Source organism: Eptatretus burgeri, chromosome 3 (genome assembly GCF_056783735.1).
Source record: "Eptatretus burgeri isolate ZD-2024b chromosome 3, Ebu_testis_v1, whole genome shotgun sequence".
NCBI lineage: Eukaryota > Metazoa > Chordata > Myxini > Myxiniformes > Myxinidae > Eptatretus > Eptatretus burgeri.
In genome coordinates, this window is record NC_140963.1 from 58,029,689 (window position 1) to 58,050,130 (window position 20,442).

General features: G+C 43.2%; 2 protein-coding genes across 5 annotated transcripts in view; both read left to right on the forward strand.

Annotated features, from left to right (window-relative positions):
* SSB (small RNA binding exonuclease protection factor La) overlaps positions 1–18,503 on the forward strand; it is a 74,646-nt gene extending 56,143 nt beyond the window's left edge. For both annotated transcript variants that reach the window (XM_085873556.1, XM_085873555.1), the window contains exons 10-12: positions 3,441–3,633; positions 3,753–3,872; positions 17,883–18,503. In XM_085873556.1, the coding sequence (XP_085729682.1) occupies positions 3,441–3,633; positions 3,753–3,872; positions 17,883–17,944 (375 nt within the window). In that variant the 3' untranslated portion in view covers positions 17,945–18,503. The remainder of the gene's footprint in view (positions 1–3,440; positions 3,634–3,752; positions 3,873–17,882) is intronic.
* Positions 18,504–18,718: 215 nt separating this feature from the next.
* Positions 18,719–20,442, forward strand: part of LOC147029982 (gap junction gamma-1 protein-like) — a 47,008-nt gene continuing 45,284 nt past the window's right edge. The window contains exon 1 of one of the 3 annotated variants that reach the window (XM_085873558.1): positions 18,719–18,993. The gene's annotated coding sequence lies outside the window, so the exon portion shown is untranslated. Of the gene's footprint in view, positions 18,994–19,449; positions 19,471–20,442 lie in introns of those variants that run through there. The other 2 variants (XM_085873557.1, XM_085873559.1) reach the window with 2 other exon arrangements.

The window sequence follows — 20,442 nt, forward strand, 5'->3', positions numbered from 1 at the left end:
TGAAAGGAGAAAAGGAATCATTCTGCTGTTTTGTGTCACTGTGTGTACCGCAATGAGCTTGGAGAATCGAAAGAAAACCAGAGAATTGTCTGAGGAGGTCGGACACAAGATTGTAGCCAAACATGGACAATCTCAAGGCTGCAAGTCCATCTCCAGAGACCTTGATGTTCCTGTGTCCACCATACGCAATGTTATCAGGAAGTTTAAGGCCCATGGTACTGTAGCTAACCTCCCTGGGTATGGATGCGAGAAGACTTGATCGAAGGTTGCAGTGAAGGATTGTTCAAATGGTAGAGGAAGCACCTCGATCAACTGCCAAACAGATTCAAACTGACCTTCAGACGCAAGGTATGACAGTTTCAACTCGCACCATCTGTCGCCAACTCAATGAAAGGGGGTTCTATGGTGGGAGACCCAAGAGGACCCCACTGCTGAGAGACACCTAAGAAAGCCTGACCAGAGTTTGCCAAAACGCACCTGAACAAGCCAAAATCATTCTGGGAGAATGTCCCGTGGACAGATGAGACCAAATTAGAGCTTTTTGGAAAAGCACATCATCTGTATGTTTACTGAAAACAAAATGAAGCCTTCAAAGACAAGAACACCTTCCTTATATTGAAACATGGAGCAGGTTCAGTGATGTTTTGGTGTTGCTGTGCTGCCTCTGGCACTGGGTGCCTGTAATGTATGCATGGTATCATGAAATTGGGAGATTACCAAGGCATTTTGGAGCGCAATGTTCAACCCAGTGTGAGAAAGCTGTGTCTCTGTCAAAGGTTATGAGTCTTGCAGCAGGACAATGATCCCAAACACTTCAAAACGTACTCAAGAATGGTTCAAAACAAAACACTGGACTGTTCTGAAGTGGCCAGCAATGAGTCCAGATCTAAATCCAATTGAACACCTGTGGGGAGATCTGAAAACAGCAGTTGAGGGAAGGCACCCTTCAAATCTGGGAGAACTGGAGCAGTTTGCACAATAAGAGTGGGCCAAACTGCCAGGAGAGAGGTGTGGGAAGCTCATTCATGGCTGAAGGAAGTGCTTGGCTGCAGATATTTTGTCCAAAGGTTGTGCTACCAAAAATTAAGTCGTGTCAATTATTATTTTCTGATTTAAAAGTATATATTAAGTTCTGAATCAAAAACAAAGGTTCTATAATATTAGCAGTGAAATGAAGTATTGTGGAGACCAAACACTTGTCAATCTCAACCTATTTTTCGATAAAATTGTGAGTTGTTTGAAAAAAATGCAAGGGTACCAATATTTTTGGCCACAACTGTATGTGGACGGAAATCTGTATTTTTGTAACGACCCATATGGAGGTTTCCCAATTTTCGTCATCAAAAGGCTGCAATTATAGGTGATTGAGGTGCTATTCTGATTTGCTGATTTATTTGTTCTGGGTGGGTTGGCATATATATGGGGGTGGGTTCATCTGGTATAACCCATTTCATCTGGGTGGGTTGTAATGCAAGTTCTTCTTCTTCCTCTTCTTCTTCCTCTTCTTCTTCCTCTTCTTCTTCCTCTTCTTCTTCCTCTTCTTCTTCTTCCTCCTCTTCTTCCTCCTCTTCTTCCTCCTCTTCTTCCTCCTCTTCTTCCTCCTCTTCTTCTTCCTCTTCTTCTTCCTCTTCTTCCTCTTCTTCCTCTTCCCGTTAGGGGTCGCCACAGTGGATCATCCATATGATCCGCATAGTGATTTGGCACATTTTTTTTTACACCGGATGCCCTTCCTGACGCAACCCTGGTCGCCTCTTGCGACACAGGGATCTGGTACACCTATTTTTAACCGGGGTATACACCGGCCCAGTACACTGGTACTCATTTCACCGACCTCGGAAGGATGACAGGCTGAGTCAACCCCCTGGTGTATTAATTCAGTGGCTCAACGGGGCTTGAACTCAGGACCTTTTGGATCCCAAGCCGCTGCCCTAACCACTGCACCAACACCAGGCTTAATGCAAGCGCATCATGACCACAATTTTGTGAATTACTCCCATGGCGGTTTTTTTATGAGGTATTGTTGAAGTTAACTGGGTTTGCACAAAAGCTTGCAAGCTCGTTACCTGATCAGATGTCCGCCAGGCATGAGGCCGTCTGTCCATGTAGGTGAATACAGAAATAGCATCCATTGTTGGATTTCCCCATCACCGTCCTCTCCTATATGAACTTCACGGAAAACACTGAAGTTCCATCTTTACAATGGATGAAATGAGGATGCGATTTTGCTGCAAAACCTGATAGTGTCTGTTGCTTGCGATAGTTTGTGACCACATCAATCCGGGACCAATAAATCTGAACAAGGAACCTTGATGCAGGAGGAGGCTATTTGGCTCATGTTTGTCTCTGCTGCACCACCATCTTAAGTACTAGCAAATATCACCCATTGCTTTACTGACGGTAATACCAAAGGGGGAGCGAGAAAAAGAGGGGTTGGGGTGAGATAGAGGTGGAGGGGAAAGGAGAGAGGAGGGAGGAGGAAGGCAAGACAGACGTGCAGTGGAACGTTAATTACAATTCGGGCTAGCTCGGGAACGAGGGCTCTGCGACGTCGTTTCTTCACAGCGGCGCCGCACGCGCTGGCCTCCATGAGGGCCCACCTCACAGCGAAGGCACACGTGGCTCAGATTTACCTCAGGAATAGTCAGACAAAAAGAAGAGGAGGGCCGAAATGAAGAAAAAATGATGTAAGCAAACCTAGCTATGAGATCATCGCAACACATGCCCCTGTTATCCCGCTCGACAAAAAGAAAGGGACTATCTGCATGTATATTAATGGAATAACTGTCGGGACCACTGTCTGTTGGATGCATGCGGTTCCGAGAACCGCAACAATATAATATTTTGACCGTTTCCGATGGAAGGAAGCTTATTATTTTTTTAAGAAGTAGAAGGCGCTTCCAACCAAAAGTTAAAACTAGATCGACTCAGCTAATTTGAGCAAAAAAGCGAGAGTAGACCCGGTCTCAGGGCAGCGTCTGGCCAGCTTCATCAGGCACAATAGACCCTGGGCCTCGGCACATGTCCGTTTTTTTTATTTTAATATGACCGCTCGATTCTGGTCACGTGCCGCTGTCGCTCTATCTCTCACGTTCACACCCTCACTCTCATACCCCCCCCCCTGTGCCCACTCCTCTCGCCTGCCATCCCTCCCCCATACATGTAAAACCCTGCTTTAAAATCCTTATTCAAACCCTTACAAACAGAAAAACCAAGAAGTACTCGATGGCAATTTCATGATTTTTAAGCAAACTTGCTTGCCTAATGTGTGCTCAACACCAGACTTGGATAGAGGCTGAGTTGTCTGTAATGCAGACTCCACACAGAATGTGTGTGTATTAAGATTGAGTGAGATTTGTGCAGTATTTATTTAGAATGACCATAATTAACTTTTTTTTGTACCTTTTCTCCCTTATTTATTTCTTTGCTGTGCCGCCATGCAGGGCTTTATCCGTTTTGCATCTGGCGCTAAGGAGGTTTTAAAAGCGGCAACTGAGGCAAACGATGGAGAGTTGAAGCTGAAAGGTTGTACTGTGGTGTGGGAGCTGTTGGAAGGTGAAAATGCACAGAACATGTGGCAGAAGCTTATAACTGAGCAGCAGGATATGTGGAACAAAGTGCGCAGTTGGACCCGAGGTGAGACAAGAGCTTTGAGGATTGTGTGGGATTGCACATTGTGCACTGAGAGAGGAGGTAAGATAAAGTTTGAGGACTCATTAACTTGTTTGTGCAACCTACGTGGTGCTACACCCCAGGGCGACGTGGTGGAAAAGGTGGGAAGAAGTTTGAAGGTGGAAGAAAGAGGAATCAAAACCAATTTAAAGGGAAAAAGACCAAGTATGGAGATGATGGAGTAGCTGTTCATGAGGATGGAGGTTTGTACACTTGGTTGCATGCTGGCAGCACTGCATACAGTAAACCCTCAAATATTGTAGGTTTCTAACAATTGGGGGAAACCTATTGTGTTCCGATTTCATTATCATAGTATTTCATTTCGGCCAATTGTGGTTTTTGAGCTGAGATGAGTCATTCCTTGTGTGCTTGTACGATTCCCTCTCATTATGAGCCTTTTGTTGTTTCTCACGCACCGTTAATTGAATTAAGCACACCAGCATATGGGAAGAAGCTACATTTAATCATGAATCGACATTCGGAGATCCTGTAATACTAGATCTACAAGATCTAGTTAACACCACAACAGTCAATAATGGTGCCCAAACATGAAATGATGGAGAAAATTAATCGTGCAAAAAGGCAGAGAAAGGTTATGACGTTGTGCAAAGAAATTGAGATGTTTTAGATACGTCGACAAGAAGTGAAAGTGTGGCATCTGTGGGCCACCATCACCAGATCATTGAATCAACTGTGTGTAAACCTGCGTCAAATATCCGTCCAAGTGTTCCCGCTCCGCAAAGCACATAAGGCTCATTCCAGTCCCGTGATCATGATATTGAAAGGATAGAAAAAGCGCTTAATGTTTGGATCGAGGACCAAACAGAAAAAAATTCCTTTGAAGGACTCTTATGTATGGCAGAAATCATTGTGGATTTACCCAGACTTTGAGGGGACCTCTGTACGAGAGAAGCCATTGTGGATTTACCGGGCCTTTGAGGGGACCGATGTACGGGAGAAACCGTTACAGATTTACCAACATTTTCACGAGGCACCCGAGACAGAAGGCTCCACGTCATCCATGGCTCATGGAACAAATTTAGGCAAAGGAATTTATGCCGGACCATTTTTTTACCGCCAAAGAGATGGGATTATTTTGGAAGAGGATGCCATCTCACACCTTCCTGTCAAAGCAGGGAAGATCTGCACTGGATCAAGGTGGCCAAAGATCGCATTGCCCTTCTTCTATGTAGAAACGTAGCAGGTGACTTTGTTGTGCTCCCGATGATCCAACACCCATCAAATTTTGCATCCACCTCTTTCTCACTTCCACCCTCCCCCCTCCAACGGCATAATCATCACCTCAGAGCTAAATCTTGTGTTTGCTAGTTACGGCAGAGTACAGTACGAATGCGTACATAATATCTCTACGCTCACCCACCTCGCTGTTTTGGAATAAATTGAAAAGGTAAAAGTCTTGTGCTTTTGTTTAATTTGCATGTTTATTTCATTGTTAGCATGCTTTATATTTACAATGCCTATAGAAAGTCCACACACCCATTCAAATTTTTCACTTTTTCTTGCCTTGAAGCCTGGCCATAAATTGCATTAAATTAGACTTTTCCTCCTTTAATTACATATCGTAACCCACAACTTCCAAGTGTAAAACAAATTTCAGAAAATTAATTAAAATACAAAACTCGAATATCTTGGTTGGATAAGTGTCCACCCCCCTGAGTTAATACCTGGTTGAAGCACTTTTGACAGTAATTACAGCTGTGCGTTGGTTGGGATAGGTCTCGACCAACTTTGCACACTTTGATTGGGCAATATTTGCCCGTTCTTCTGGACAAAACTGTTCAAGCTCAGTGAAGTTGCGTGGGGAGCGTTGATGGACAGCAATCTTTAAGTTATGCCACAGATTTTCGATTAGATTTCGGTTGGGGCTCTGACTGGGACATTCATCTCAATGACATTTATTTTTTGTTCCTTTGCCACTCCAGTGTAACTTTGGCTGTGTGCAAGAAAGGTGAAATTGGGATGGAAGTTTACCTTTCAGCATGACAATGACCTGAAGCAGAGGGCAGCATGTTTTCCTCTCGGATTTTCTGTATATTTCTCCATCTATTTTCCCTTCTATCCAAACAAGTGCCTCAGTCCTTGCTGACGAGAAACATTCCCATAATATGATGCTGCCACCACCGTGCTTCACAGTAGGGATGGTATTTTTTTGGGTGATGTGCTGTGTTGGTTTTGAATTTAGGCCAATAAGTTCCATCTTGGTTTCATCAGACCACAAAACTTTGTGCTACATGGCTTCAGAATCTCCGGAATGGTTTCTATTTTAAATTAATTTTCTGAAATTCGTTTTTCACTCAGAAGTTGTGGGTTACGTACAATGTGTAAATGAAGGTGGAAAAAGTCTGATTTAATGCAATTTAATTCCAGGCTATAAGGCACCAAAAGGTGAAAATTCTGAAAGGGGGTGTAGACTTTCTATAGGCACTGTATATTTACATGTTAATTTCAATTGTAATGTGTTTATTTCTGGATGCCATCGATCTTCTTCAATATTTTATTGAAGTCCAGGAACCGAATCTCCCTTTTACCATTTGCCCTTGGTTTCCATGATCACGGTTTTATCTATTACAGCATTTTCCAGGAAATTTTTCCAGGAAACAGAGAGGGGTCATTTGTCCTTGGTTTCCTAACCCCTGTGGTACTGCAGGGTGTACTGTAATATGGTAAATTAAAGTTTTAATCTGAACTTTGAGAGAAAGGCAAGGGTGTCCAACATGTTTGCACAATACACAATTTATTACCTCTGTCACCGGAGGTGAAGGAGGTTGTTTTCACCCCTCTCTGTCTTGTTTGTTTGTCTGTCTGTGTGCAGGATATGTCAAACAGTTGTAGACTCATCCGGATGAAGTTTTGTGGGCAGGTTCGGTGTGTGACAAGGACGAATTGATTAGATTTTGGTGAAGATACGGATCCGAATCTGGATACGAGAATTATTTAATTATAAAGTGATTCTCACCATTGAGAGATCGGGCCAAAAACGATATAGTACTGTAGAGCATGATATTTCAAAAATGTATTGGGCCTGATGTGTTCTCATGGATCAGGCATTCGGTGGCAGAGGTATACACTCCACTGAGTGCCCTTCTCGTATTATTTCTGTTATCGTTTTTCAAATCATGTTTATTTTTATTAATTTGACCCTCCATTCAGTCACCTTGTTCTCTCATTTTATTCATTTCCTTTTTTACGCTTATCGATTTTTCTTCCCTAAATTCCTCATCAGTCGTGCCATCATTAGCTCCAAAGAGACCTGTAGTGGCATCGCTCCTACTTCACCAGTCACCGGCTCTGATCCCATAGGAGCATGGGTAATGCCAGGAATAGGGGAGGTTCCTTCCTTATTCTCGATTCCGCTCATCCGCTTGCTTCTTCCCTGGTGGCCTCCAGCATCAGCCATTATGCGCACATTTGCCATCTTATGCGTTTGGAGAGTCCCACGTGCGCCAATTCAAAAAAAAACTAGACGGGCACTTAGTCGATAGAGCGCATACCTCCACCAGGTTGATTATTTTACGTTTTGTATTCCACTGATGGGCCAGATTTGGCCGGAACTAAAATTTAATCTGCTTGTTCTCCTCACCCAACCAACTCGTACACCAAGCTTCGTCTGAATCTGTCCACAACTTTTTTCCGATATCGTGCTATGTATCGTTTTTGTGCTGTCACTCAATGGTGAAAAAAGCCACTTAAAAAATTATAGGATCCGGATTCGGATCTTCAGCAAAATCAAATTGATTCTTCCTTGTTACATACCCAACCTGCCCACCACGGTTCGTCCAAATCCGTCCACAACTTTTTTGAGATGGTTTGTTTACAAATTGACAGACAGGGTTGAAAACACAACCTCCATCCACCTTTGGTTGCCTTTAAATTTGCAGCGCACTCCACTGTGCTCTACCAACACCAAATGGCTTTAAATTTAAAAGTCCTTGGATTCTAATATCCCACTCCTAAACAACAAATGTCTTGTTGGGGGCTGATTAACATCAGCCACTGAACGGATTGACTGAACAGCTTTTAACTCCTTTGGACTGCATTTGAATAATTGTGGCTTTGTGCACGCAGGAATGCTAGAAGCACACACAAACCTTGGCTCTTTTAAAACGGGGGTTTATTTCCCACACAAAAATAACCAGGGGGTGGTGTCTCGACAGAAGGTACGATGGCAGGATGAGGAAGGGGAAGAAAGGGAATTAAATTAATAATTATTTACATGCGAACTGTGAAATCCATGGCACCCCACACCAGACTTGAGCACAGATGGGGAAAGGGAACAAAAACCGGGTGGGCCTTAACCCCACCGTGGGACAAGGAAAAATCCCCCCCCCACCTGAAAAAAAGAGATCACCCCACCCCTAAAAAAGTTTTCCCCTCCCTCTCTGGACAACACTGCCCCTTGTGAGGTGATCCAAGCTCTTCCCCTCTGGGGGTGACGAAACACTCCTCCCCTCTCTCTCTAAGGCTTTACCCAGTTCCCTACCTGGTGATTATAGGAGGCTGCACGTACAATTCCTTACCTTCAACCCTAATTAATTATTACCATGCACCATCCCTCGTATGGTGCACATTTAAACAACGCAATTCTTAAGTTAACAGTTCACTGCTTATTACAATGATATTTCTAGCTACTTGTACACAGACCATAATAATCTATGCATTTCTTACTGTTGTAAGGTAATATCTACAACTCCCCCCACAAACGTAGCAAAATATTAGTAATTGGTAATACACAATGTGAATTTTTGTACATTTACTGTGGTGTTCTGGTGTAAGGGAGACCGTGTGAAGGAATGAAGGATTGATGTGTGAAAGGAGGAAGCTGAATGGCCGTTTGATGTGCTGTGGTGGTGTGGAGTTTGATTAAAGCCTGTGTCAAACGAACAATGTTTTCCTGGTGTGGAAGAACATTATATTGGCGACTGAAAGTAATGGCACAGAAGTTAGACTTTCCGGCTCCACCACCATTTGACATTGGTGACGAATACAATACTGCGCAGCAATTGAGGAAATCGTGACAAAGTGAGAGCTACCATTACTGAGAAGGAACAAAAAGTGCTGTTCTGCTTCACATTGCTGGCGAAGAGGCACAAACTTCTTTGAGAGTCTCAGCGATTATGGGAAACTTTTGACACTGCGATCACAAAACTTAACGAACACTTTGAGCCTCGGCAAAATGCTTCATTTGAACGTCACCTGTTTTGCTATGCTGGACAAGCGTAGTCGGGGTAGATTGCTAATTACCTTACCTGTCTTCGGCAGTTCGTGAGAATATGTGAGCTTAAGAATCATGAGAGGTAATGTAAGATCAAATAATAGATTAGTGTGCTGCATCACCATGCCTGCGCAGATATCTCCTTAGTGATTCCGATTTGAACATTGACACCATGCGACAAATACATTGGGCTATGGAAGTGTCCGAGACTGAAGCCACACAAATGGAAGAAAGGACTGTCGAAAACCCAACACTGAGGCTGTTAATGTTATTCACAAAACTCATTCTCGACAAACTTCAAATGATTCGCCTGTGGAAACAACGTAACACAAAATCTGGCAACATCACAAGAAGTTTCAGCACATCAAAATCTTGCTATGGATGTGGAGCCACAGGTCACATATACGGTGATGACTATTGGCCTGCAAATGGGAAATTGTGCAATTACCGTCATAAACTTAACCATTTCAGCCGACCTTGCACAGCAAGAAACCGGCAAATCCGTTTGGACACCTCAAACTCCCAAGATCACTCTGCATTTCATGGGTACAGCTTCTCAAGATGATAACGAGGAAAGTTATGTCTTTAGTTGCATGGATCGTCCACTGGGGATGGACACCATGACAATCGAAATAGACAATATTTCTGTGAAAATTATCGATGTTTTGAGCTAAGGATGTTATGAAAGCTGCAACTGAGATAAACGATGGAGAGTTGTAGCTAAAAGGTTGCACTGTGGTGTAGGAGCTGTTGGAAGGTGAAGACGTGCAGAACATATGGCAGAAGCTTCACACTGAGCAGGGCATGTGGAACAATGTCCAATCTATTGTTCAATTCAATATATTGGACAGAAACACTTACCACAGGCTATGGCAAGCTGGCCACTTCTGCTCTCCATTCAGGTCAACCACTACTATCTTCACATATGGTTCAGGGTATTAGCCCAAGAGCCCACAAAGGTTTATTTGTTTTGTTCGCCAAAAGATCTGATAGTTGTTTCTCGAGTGAAAATGTCTAGAATTTGAATATGCTGGTCTGATAAAAATCCACTTGGACAGTTTTCCACAAATCGCGTTTTTATAGGGGTACCCTATAATTTCCTGTGAACGCATTTCGTTTCGTAAACGTTCCGAACGAACTTTATAAGTAATTAATTTTGACTCAAGCCCAAAAGCTTCACCCAAAAATGAGATATCATGCTAAAGCTTATCGTTGGCCGGATTCTATGAACTATTCTGTTTCTCAATTTGACTTCAAAAAGTTGTTCAAAAAAGTTCATTCTCCATATTCACGGTAAAACTACCGAAGAAATCAAACCTTTTGACGACAATACATGGTGGAAAGTGAATTCTGTTCATGAAAAGAGACATTCCACAGTAGTTAAAGACTCAAAATATTTCACAATAAGCCTTCCTGCTGCATATGACCAGACAACTGGTTATCACAAAGAGTGCTATAAAGATTTCACCGCACTGTCCATTGCAAATGTGGAACAAGATTCAGCTGGCTCATCATGACCACACGTACTGCGTTCTGAAGAACACACAGAGGCAAGTTCTACAGGCATCTTTGAGAAAAAGTGCCTGTTCTGCAATTCTATCACTAAGTCACTTGGGAAAGGCAAGCGGGAAGTGTTGGGGACGTGTATGACTGACATGGGTGAGGAAAGCGTAAAAAATGCAGCTGAACTTGCACAAGATACCGTGATGCTTGCAAAGCTAGGAGGTCTTGGCATGAAGGCAAAGGAAGTACAATATCACCACTCCTACAGGAGAAATTACATACATCATTGCCAAACCGCAGTACAGAAAGATGACGACATGATGTCTTCAATGTTGGCCGCTCACAAAGCAGCATTCCAGGAACTCCAGAAGCATATCGACGTAACTTTGGTGTCAAATCAAGGAGCAGAATACCTGTCATCATTGCATGTGCGCTACCTCACCTTGCTTGGAGACGATGAGAACATATTGTTGTGGAGTCTGCTGCGAGCACGACAGCTAGGTGGAGCAGTATGGTCGACTACCGAACACCCGGAATCACAGGACCGTGAATCGTCAATAAATCGACCACGTGGGACAAGGTTATTTGCCAAACTTCAAAATACCTAGAGGCCCATGTGGCGAGCTGCCGAGGATTCACACCCCCGACAGCACTCGTACGGGACGAGCCGTATGCGTGCTCGACCCGTGCGTAACCCGAGCGGATGGTTACCGAGGTCCCGTCGGTCCAAATGCACACAACTACGGCAACAACGGCCTTTTTTAATTCGCCAACACGCACCGTGTAAAACAAGTGAAGAAAACACAGAAACGAGCTGATACATTCAACAAAGGGATATTTATTTACAATAGGTGGAGAAGGAACACACGAGCAGAGTTAAACCGACTACGAAGAAATGAAAACGTATAGCACAAGCACTTAACAGTTCCTACTTAAAGACAGGCCCACAGACACTCGCACCCAAAAGAAACTGACCCAAAATGGTCTTTATTACCCCCTCGGCTCGGAGGGAAGTTGAGCTGAGGGACGAGAACGTGGCTGGCTACCTGGCCGCGTTCGCGCGGCTCGAAGTCCGCACCTTCCTGGAGCACCAGCCGGCAAAGAACAGATCAGGGCAGCCAAATCCAACAGCGGCGAGACGAGAGCAGAAGAAGCGCCAGCGAGATGCGTCCAGTCCAGCGTCGAGATACGTTCTGCCCTCGAGCAGACCAGACGCTAATTATTTGTTCTTGTAGCGACAACCACGCTGTCCGCCTGTCCAATCGCGCCGCAACCTTATTCCCCCTTGCCGCGGGGAGGGGGACACCTCCTCGCTACCCGCTCTCCCTCACTGGACGGTTTTGGTGCGCAAATGCGCTCGTCGCCTCTGTCATTCGCCAAAACGGGCGCCAAGTCCTTTGATTGGTCCGGGGGGCATGGACGGCAACCTCGCCCGCATCACCCCGATTGGGCGAGAGCAGTCGCAAGATTCCGCCTTGGACTCCGCCCACCGTGGGCTCTTTGGCGTTGCGTTGAAGCGAGGTGAAGGCGTGTTGTTGTTGTCGTTATAAGTGGTGTAAAAATGGAAAAGAAAACCCTGACTATCAAAATAACTCTGCAGCGCATGAACATTTAATTACCCATTAAGCAAGGGACGGGACCCTAACTAGAAACACACACTTACCGGTATAACTGATCTATAAGGATTCTGGCTGTTGTGTGCGATGGGCTTCCAAATTCGTAACAATATCCCGCTAGAAGCTTGGCCGACAAGATCCTGAAAACGTATCCAAATGAACTGACCAGTCATTGTGTAAGTCACAAGACTGGGACAATCATACATAATGCTCACCTCAGTCAAGATGCCGCAATTAAGCGTGCCAATTTTGATGATCATGCAGTACAAGAAGCTGCATTCTACCTTCGGTCCCTGATATTGAAGGTTCAAAGCGCACAGGATGGCTTACCAAGGCCAATCACAATGGAAGCGTTGGAAGTAGGACAGGCAGACCCTGCCGATGCTGTCCTTGAGTTCTTCAGGGTCACAGGATCAAACAAGCAGCCTTGGGACAAACGCATTGAGAGACTGGTGAAATCTGTGTCCGATGATGTGTTGCAAGTCACAACTCGGGGCACAATAAAACCAGGGAAAGACCTGTGCATGGGAGTCGCTTTAAAAAGTATGACAGGAAGCCAGAAAGTTGTTTAGATTTTGAACCCATTTGGACACAGTGTAGGCTATCACACCCGATGCCCGAGAGACCGAATTAGCCACTGACATCTCTGGTCGTAAATGTACCACACACGATGGAATCACCAAAATGGTCGGACTTTGTACCAGTCTAGCATAGGACAATTATGATGAGCTTACGGGAACCTTGCACGATACTGTAGGTATCTGCTATCAGAACGAGCCGAACATGACACTGGACGAGTCACCCGAAGAACCTCCCTCCCAGCGACAGCTAACATCAGTGGACACTGCTGGGACACAGAGTTTTATAGTTCGAAACGAGTATTCCACCTAAAGGGACACACTTTGGAATCGTATCGCAAGAAACCTAAGATGACAGTCTTTCAGTATGCAGTCAAAAGCATACCAAGTCCACCGCATCTCACTGACTTGGAATATAGAGATATATTATGGATGATGAGCATCGCACTTGACAAAACACCATTCTGGACAGGTTGGAACTCGCTTGTCACAGAAGATCCACTCCCCAGACAGAGAATTGCCTACATGGAGAACTTTAATCTCCCTCCGACTCGGCTAGACGAAGTGGCAGAAATGCTACGACTATCTCAGTGGGTTGCTCAGGAATGAAGAGAGGACTTAGTCATGGTTCTGTTGTGCTACGCAGGTGCCGCACACCACTGCCCAAACGTATGGATGGATGTTGGACTCAGCAGTAACAACACCAGGCGATACATCAGTATTCCCAAACTGGTTGATAAATTGGAGTCTACTGTCCTGCAAGCTCTTCCTGGACTTCATACATTTACTGGTACTGACTTCACAGCATCCTTCATGAACAAAGAAAAACAGAGACCCCTTGACATCATGATCAAATATGAACAGTTCATCTCGGCGTTTGCCATGCGAGGGGAGCACCACAATGTGCCTGATGAAAGTTTCGACAATTGAGCATTTTGTATGGTAAACACAACTTGCTCAGCGTTGACACTGCCCACTATGTTATGTTTCAACACATGTGTGCCAAGACAGCTTGGGGGATCCACTGGAGAAGATCAAGGGTGTAAAGCCAGGCAGCATGCCGCCTTGTTGATCCGTTCTGATCAAGAGCAAATTATGTTGCCCCTCTGGAAGAAAGCTGCATGTCAAAATCCATCTAGCTTATGTGGCCAGCCGTGCCAACACGGATAGATCCTGGCTGATGGAAGCTACGCAATCGATTTGGTTTGATGGTGATCAGATGCCATGCCATATCAGCCAGATCCTCAGTGAAAAGGAATCCGTCATCGAATCGGAGGACGACGAGGATGTGGAAATGTCGGACGGAGAACTTTTGCATGGATCAGATGAATCGAACGTGGACGACGATGATTGGAGATGAGCAAAATGGAAAGCTCATTGTGTGATGACGGTTCAGATACATTCATGGATTCATTATAAAACCAACGATTACCAAGACACTTATCCAGATCTATGGGAACATATTGAACAAAAGTCAATAGATTTGCATGCTCATTTTCCAAACTTCTCAACACATTGCTATTAATACACATGGATGACAACCATTTCATTTACGAGACAGATATATCTGATTATCATGATTATGTTGTTATACATTAACAATTTTGTCATATGATAATGTCAATAAATCACTATATTGTAATTAAAACGTCGCCTCGACTTATTTTACATTTACATGTATATTCCAAGAATCATTGGAAATTGCGATATTTTCCAAGTAACCCCATGTATACTCTTAGTCATTACTCTGCAAAATATAAACCGTTTTGTGTTATTGTTTTTGCATTGGAAAGGGGAATGATAGTTCTTCAAAATAGTACATTTGTTTTGTAAATAATCCTCTTGAAAACTTTAGGATTGGAAAAAATACACAAAAAATATAAGATGATAAAACATGCCGGTAAGTAAAATTGGGGTTAATCATTGACATCAGGCTAATCCAACTTTTTTGAAGTCCAATTGAGAAACAGAATAGTTCAGAGAATCTGGCTAACGATAAGCTTTAGCATGATCTCATTTTTGGGTGTATAGTAGCTATAGGCTTGAGTCAAAATTAATTACTTATAAAGTTCGTTCGGAACGTTTACGAAACGAAATGCATTGACGGGAAATTATAGGGTTCCCCTATAAAAACGCAATTTGTGGAAAACTGTCGAAGTGGATTTTTATCAGACCAGCATATTTGAATTCTACAGACACTTTCACTCTGGAAACAACTTTCAGACTTTTTGGCGAACAAAACACAAATAAACCTTTGTGGGCTCTTGGGCTGGTATATGTTTGACGGCTGTCTGGAGTATAAAAGGAAAACTGTGGCCAACATAGTGGTGGCTGATACGGACAATACAGGATCTCTGCTGGGTGCACATCAGCCATCCAACATGGGGTGCTCAGTGTGAGCCCACCTATTCAACCTGCGTTGTTACAAATTACCAAGATGCCAAGCAATCTGTGGAAGGTCATCCAGGTTGACATGTACGGTCCATTTCCCTCTGGCAAATACATCTTCAGCATTGTCAATGAATGTTCCCGATGGCGAGAAGCAACTCTAAAGCATCTGAAAATGCAAAGCCCATTCGCATCCGCTTTGTACTCGAACTAAACTTGACGAAAACCAGAGTTTAAAAAAATTGCACATTTTATTGATTTGTGTTCTCCACAATCACCTAATAAAGGTTTGTTTAAGATTTTATGATGAAAGTTCAATTGGTAGAAATGTTATGGCCTGGACATACATACTGAAACTCAACGGTAAACAAGGATTTTGATTAAAATATTTATGGCTGGTCCACCACTTCACCGATGATGTCATCCTTAAAATCTTCTATTCCTTGTTGGGAGTAGAATGAGATGTGGCAAGTTTCAATTTTTTCCGATCAAGGGTTTCAGAGATATAATGCTTTGTTTGCGTTTAATCCAAGATGGCTACCATATCACCTGACTATGTTGTCATAATTGTAATTAAAATATTCTCCATTTGGGGGGAAGGGGTGGGGTCGCTCCTCCCCTGAAGAGGAGCTCGAATGACTGAAGCTCAAATGGTTAAAAAATAAAAAATTACGGCACAGACACACAGAAGTGATTGCAAGACCCCGTCTTCTGCTACGTGAGGGACGGGCTAATTATCCTGTCATCCGCATCCACCCAGTCCATCATTAGAAGCCGAACAACTGGATTTTCCACTCCGCTTGCCACATCTTCTTGCATATGGCAGCTTGGCTACTGGGTAGCTATCATTTTGGTGGGGTGTGACTATGCCAATGATGCTGTGCCCCTACACCAGTACAATGGTACTCATTTCACCGACCTCAGAAGGATGACACACCGAGTCAACCCCACCTGGTGTTAATTCAGTGGGTAACGGGGCTCAAACTCAGGGCCCAAAGATCCCAAGCCAGCCACCCTAATCACTAAGCCAACACCAGGCCTTTTGCTTGCCACATGAAATTGCATCAGACAATTGACCCCAATTTTTCAGTTTCAAGTTCAAACAGTTTTGCAGCATTCAGGGAATCAAAAGGCAAAATTACACCTTATTGGTCACAAGCCAACTCGGAGGTAGAATTTTTTCCCCCTGCACTCTGGGTAAAGGTATTCGCACATGCATCAATCACAGGAATTGGTGTCATGAACTTTTCACATTTCTGATAAATTTTCATACAACACCATGTTAGGTCACTGGGGCATCTCCAGCAGCACTTATTTTGGGAAGAGAAGTCTGCACAAAAATCTCTTGTCTTCCAATCAGGATAAACAATCCTGTATTCCAAAATACTCTGGACTGAGACTGGGTTATTAAACAAAATTCAGATGCCAAACAGCACATTTCAACCAGACGTACTGTAGCAAAACAGAATAAGCTGGGTACCGCCGATGATCCATACCTTAATGCAGTAGCATGGGTGAAACGAATGTATGTGTACGAAAACCCGTATTTTGGAATGACTCACATTGGTTTCCGTATTTTCGTTGGCAGAAAAGCATGCCGCGATTATTGGGAATTGAGGTGCTATTCTGATATGCTGATTCGTTTCTTAACCCATTTCATCTGCACCACCACCGCATTGAATAAATCCATCAGGCTCTCGACTTGGTTTCATCAGAAACGGGGGGGGGGGGGGGGAGTGGGGATGAGAAAAACGTGGCAGGCACAGTGACTGGAGTGTTATAAGTGCAAATAAAATCAAAATTTTAAAACTCATTTGTTAACTTTCCCCTGTGCACAAGGATGGCATGGTTTGTGTTTACTGACCCCTGCTGGAGGGGGTGGTTACAATTATTAATTCCATTGATGTCTTCGTAGAGAACATTACCAATTTTAACCTTCCTTGTGAATTTGCCATTGAAGCTGCACCAGAATGGTTTCTGACATGCTAAATTTGCAATGGCCAGTCACCACACCAATAACAGTTAATTATAAGAAGTCACAGGACGACGAAAATTGAGAAGATGGACGGACATCAAAACAGGCAGAAAAATAAATCGAGTGCACCTCCCAGAAACGTAACAGAAACTCACTTAATACATGAAATGTGATAATCAAAATGGCCACGAGCACCCAACAGAGGGTGCCAGGTGAGGTCTTTTGGGCAGACATGGTGTTAACGAGTCCATTCTCTGCTAAGTAAAGAAATATGCAGAAAACATAATGCGGTCGTAAATGCTCTGGTTTACACGGAGGTAATTCCGGGACACCACTGCATTACATGACCGTGAGTTTAAAGAGGTAGTGAATTCTTTGGTTTTGCACCATGCGCAAGGGTGATTCCGGTAAACCATTCCATTATGACGTGTGATACCCCTTCTCCCCCCCCCCCCACCTCCCTTTATAAAACACTTGTATTAAAAATCCTGTAAAGGTTTGTGGTATTCAGTGTTCATTTCTTGCATAACATAATGATGTACAAACTGAAAATAATCTTCCCAGCAATGGATGTTCAGGTGAAATAAAATATAAAAAGACTTCTTTCCAAAATAACACTTACATTTGCATAGGGTTCCAAATGCCCTTCCAGTTGTGAATGTGGTTGTACCACCAATTGTGAACTTGGCTTCTTTTGATTTAAGAACAGCGCACCCGAGTGTCTTTGACGATTTATTTTATTTTTATTCTGCACACGTACAAATATTATTTTACATTACATTGTTGTTGTAATCCACAGTGTAGTTTGATTATTGCTTTAAACCGATTTGTTTGTAACCCCCACTTTTGAAACGTGGCTTTAAACTTTTTTTTTTTTAACAGTCTTTACTTTCTGTCCCTTTCTCTCATTCTTGATGAAGGTGCCGAAGAAGAGTCCACAGACGCTGATGTGCCTCTTGTCAAACGACAGAAAGTGGAATGACTCGTCTCGTACTGGAAAACTGGTTACTGTTCCGTTAACATAGTTTCTTGCTTTATTCTGTACATACTAAGGATTTCTTTTGATAAGTTTTACATTGTACTGGTGTCATTATTGTTTGTTTTTGTTTTGTTTTTTTTTAATCGAGAAAAGATCTTCAGTGAAAAATTGGCATTGTTTTAAAAGGATGGAGATGGTATGAAGAGGGTGCAGCATTAGATTGCACCAAGACGTTTATGTGTGGCTAAGTGTCGACATGTTTGGATTTTCGGAATATGCCATTAGTGATCATTTACTAGTTCAACATAGCTTGGCTTCAGCTCTCACTTTGAATCATGTTTCTTGTGTGGTTTAATTTTTTTTGTTGTTGTTGGGGGGGGGGGGGCTCTAATGATTGTTTTAATGATGGCATGAATATCAACCTAAGTGTTATTATTATAATCCTGAAGTTCATTTATTTTGTAATTTGTGCAAGAACATGATAGTTTTTGAGAATACTAACTGAAGTAGTAATACTTGTCATTGTACAAGTGTACAAATGAAATAAAGGCTTTATTCCGTTGTGGGGTTGCAGTTGCTTTTTCCTGTGCACCATCCATCATCCCGTGCACCGTGTTGTTTTGTTTTGTTCATACATAGTTTTCAAACATGTCTGGACCACTATGTTGGGTGAGGCACTGCGAAAGGTATGTCTGGTGTAAGATGTTGCCTGATGAAAAACAAATGCTTGTAAACTCATTTTTTGACAACTTTACACACAACTTGAAATCTGTCGTTGATCTACATTTTCTTTGGAATGCTGTTGCAGTGAGGTACTTGTTCTTTAACATATGTGGAGAAGTAAAGTATCCACACATTGAGACCCCTTCGTGTGGCTTGAAGGCTCGCTCTCTTTACTTCCGCCCATTTATGTTGTGTTCCACCGCACCCACCTGCAGCAAAGGAGCCATAGCTAAAAGCAGTGTTGAAAAGATTGCAACACAACTATCTTCCAATTTTTCTACTTGCCTGATCCCTCTCGACTTCATTCTTTCCACCGAAGGAACTCTCAAGTAAGTGCACCCTGGATCGTGTTTAGGATTGCTTTTTCACTTGCTTGGAATGTTTGTGTGAGCATTATTTTGGTTGGAATTTTCCTGGCCCTCGGTTCCTTTCTGCTTTGCTTATAAAGGCGAGTTTGTCTCGTCTGAATTGGTCAAGATTAGGAATTGTATATGATAAAATTCCTTGTCACTTTAAGTTCTGCTCACAGGTGTGCAGTGTTGAACAGTTGTATAAGATTCGCTGGAAGCAATATTGTTTCGCTACATATTCATTTTGGTCAGACAGGATGGTGCAGAGGTGTAGCGCACTTGCCTTTGAGCGATTCGAGTCTGGGTTTGATTCCCGACCCGGCTATAAAATTGGTGCTTCGCAGGTAGGGAGTTTCATCACAGTGGTTCATCCTTCGGATGGATGTTGGTTTGGTGTCCTGTCCGTGAGCATTAGCTGCTTGGACGATCAAGGTCATTGGCTGCTTGGACGATTAGGTGAGTTGTGGGCAGGAACCTGAACAAATTACAAATTGTTGCCCCAGTTAAGGCGCTGTCACACCTTGACGATTTAGCCAGCAATGGCAACGTATAAAAATGTATGTAAAACGTTGGCATACGCTGAAATTTTGATGTTTTTTTTTTTTTTTTAAAGTTTTTTTGGTCGTATTCATAACGTGTTGTTCATATGCATAACATATTAGTAACGGGCACAGAACGTTTCGTTGTCATATAGATAACTTACTTGTACCAACGAATGCTTAGCCTGTTGTCGGCGTTCACAACCTATGCCCAACGATAGTCTAACTTAGGCAGAGCGCGCTGCACGTATCGCCGACGAACTCGTGGCGTTGCCTGTTAAAAACCTGCCACTCGCCGATTTAAATCAGAACCGCCTGAAAATTGAAAGTGTCAACCACGCAGTCACACCTTGACGATTTAGCCAGCGTATGCCGACCTATGAAAAATTTGCCGAACCAAGCTGGCACACGTCAAATACTTTATGGGTAAGTTGTGTATACGTTAAGAGCACACTGAAAAACGATGAAGTATGCTGCCATATTTCGTGGTACGTCTCGTACGTCGTGAAATTTCAAGCATGCTGAAAATTTTACGAGGTACTCGCCGTATGGCTCACACGTTCCGCTATGCTGGGAATAAGTTGTAGGCACGATATGCGATCGTTGACACACATCAACACAAGTTCCTTGTAAGTTACTCATAAGTCGAAACACGTCGAGGTAATGTTTAGCATACCCGAAACTTATTTTCTCCATCAAGGCACATTTTCTTTTTTTTCTCCTTGGCTCTGTGAAGGCACGTGACGAAATATCTGAAGTTGTTTTTTATTATTATTACTTTTTTTTTCGTCCATCACGAATTTTAAAATATATTTGGACATTTGCTTTTAAGTTTCGACATCGACGTGACAATATCCTCAAACAGAATATATTCACAGAGGAGGAACTA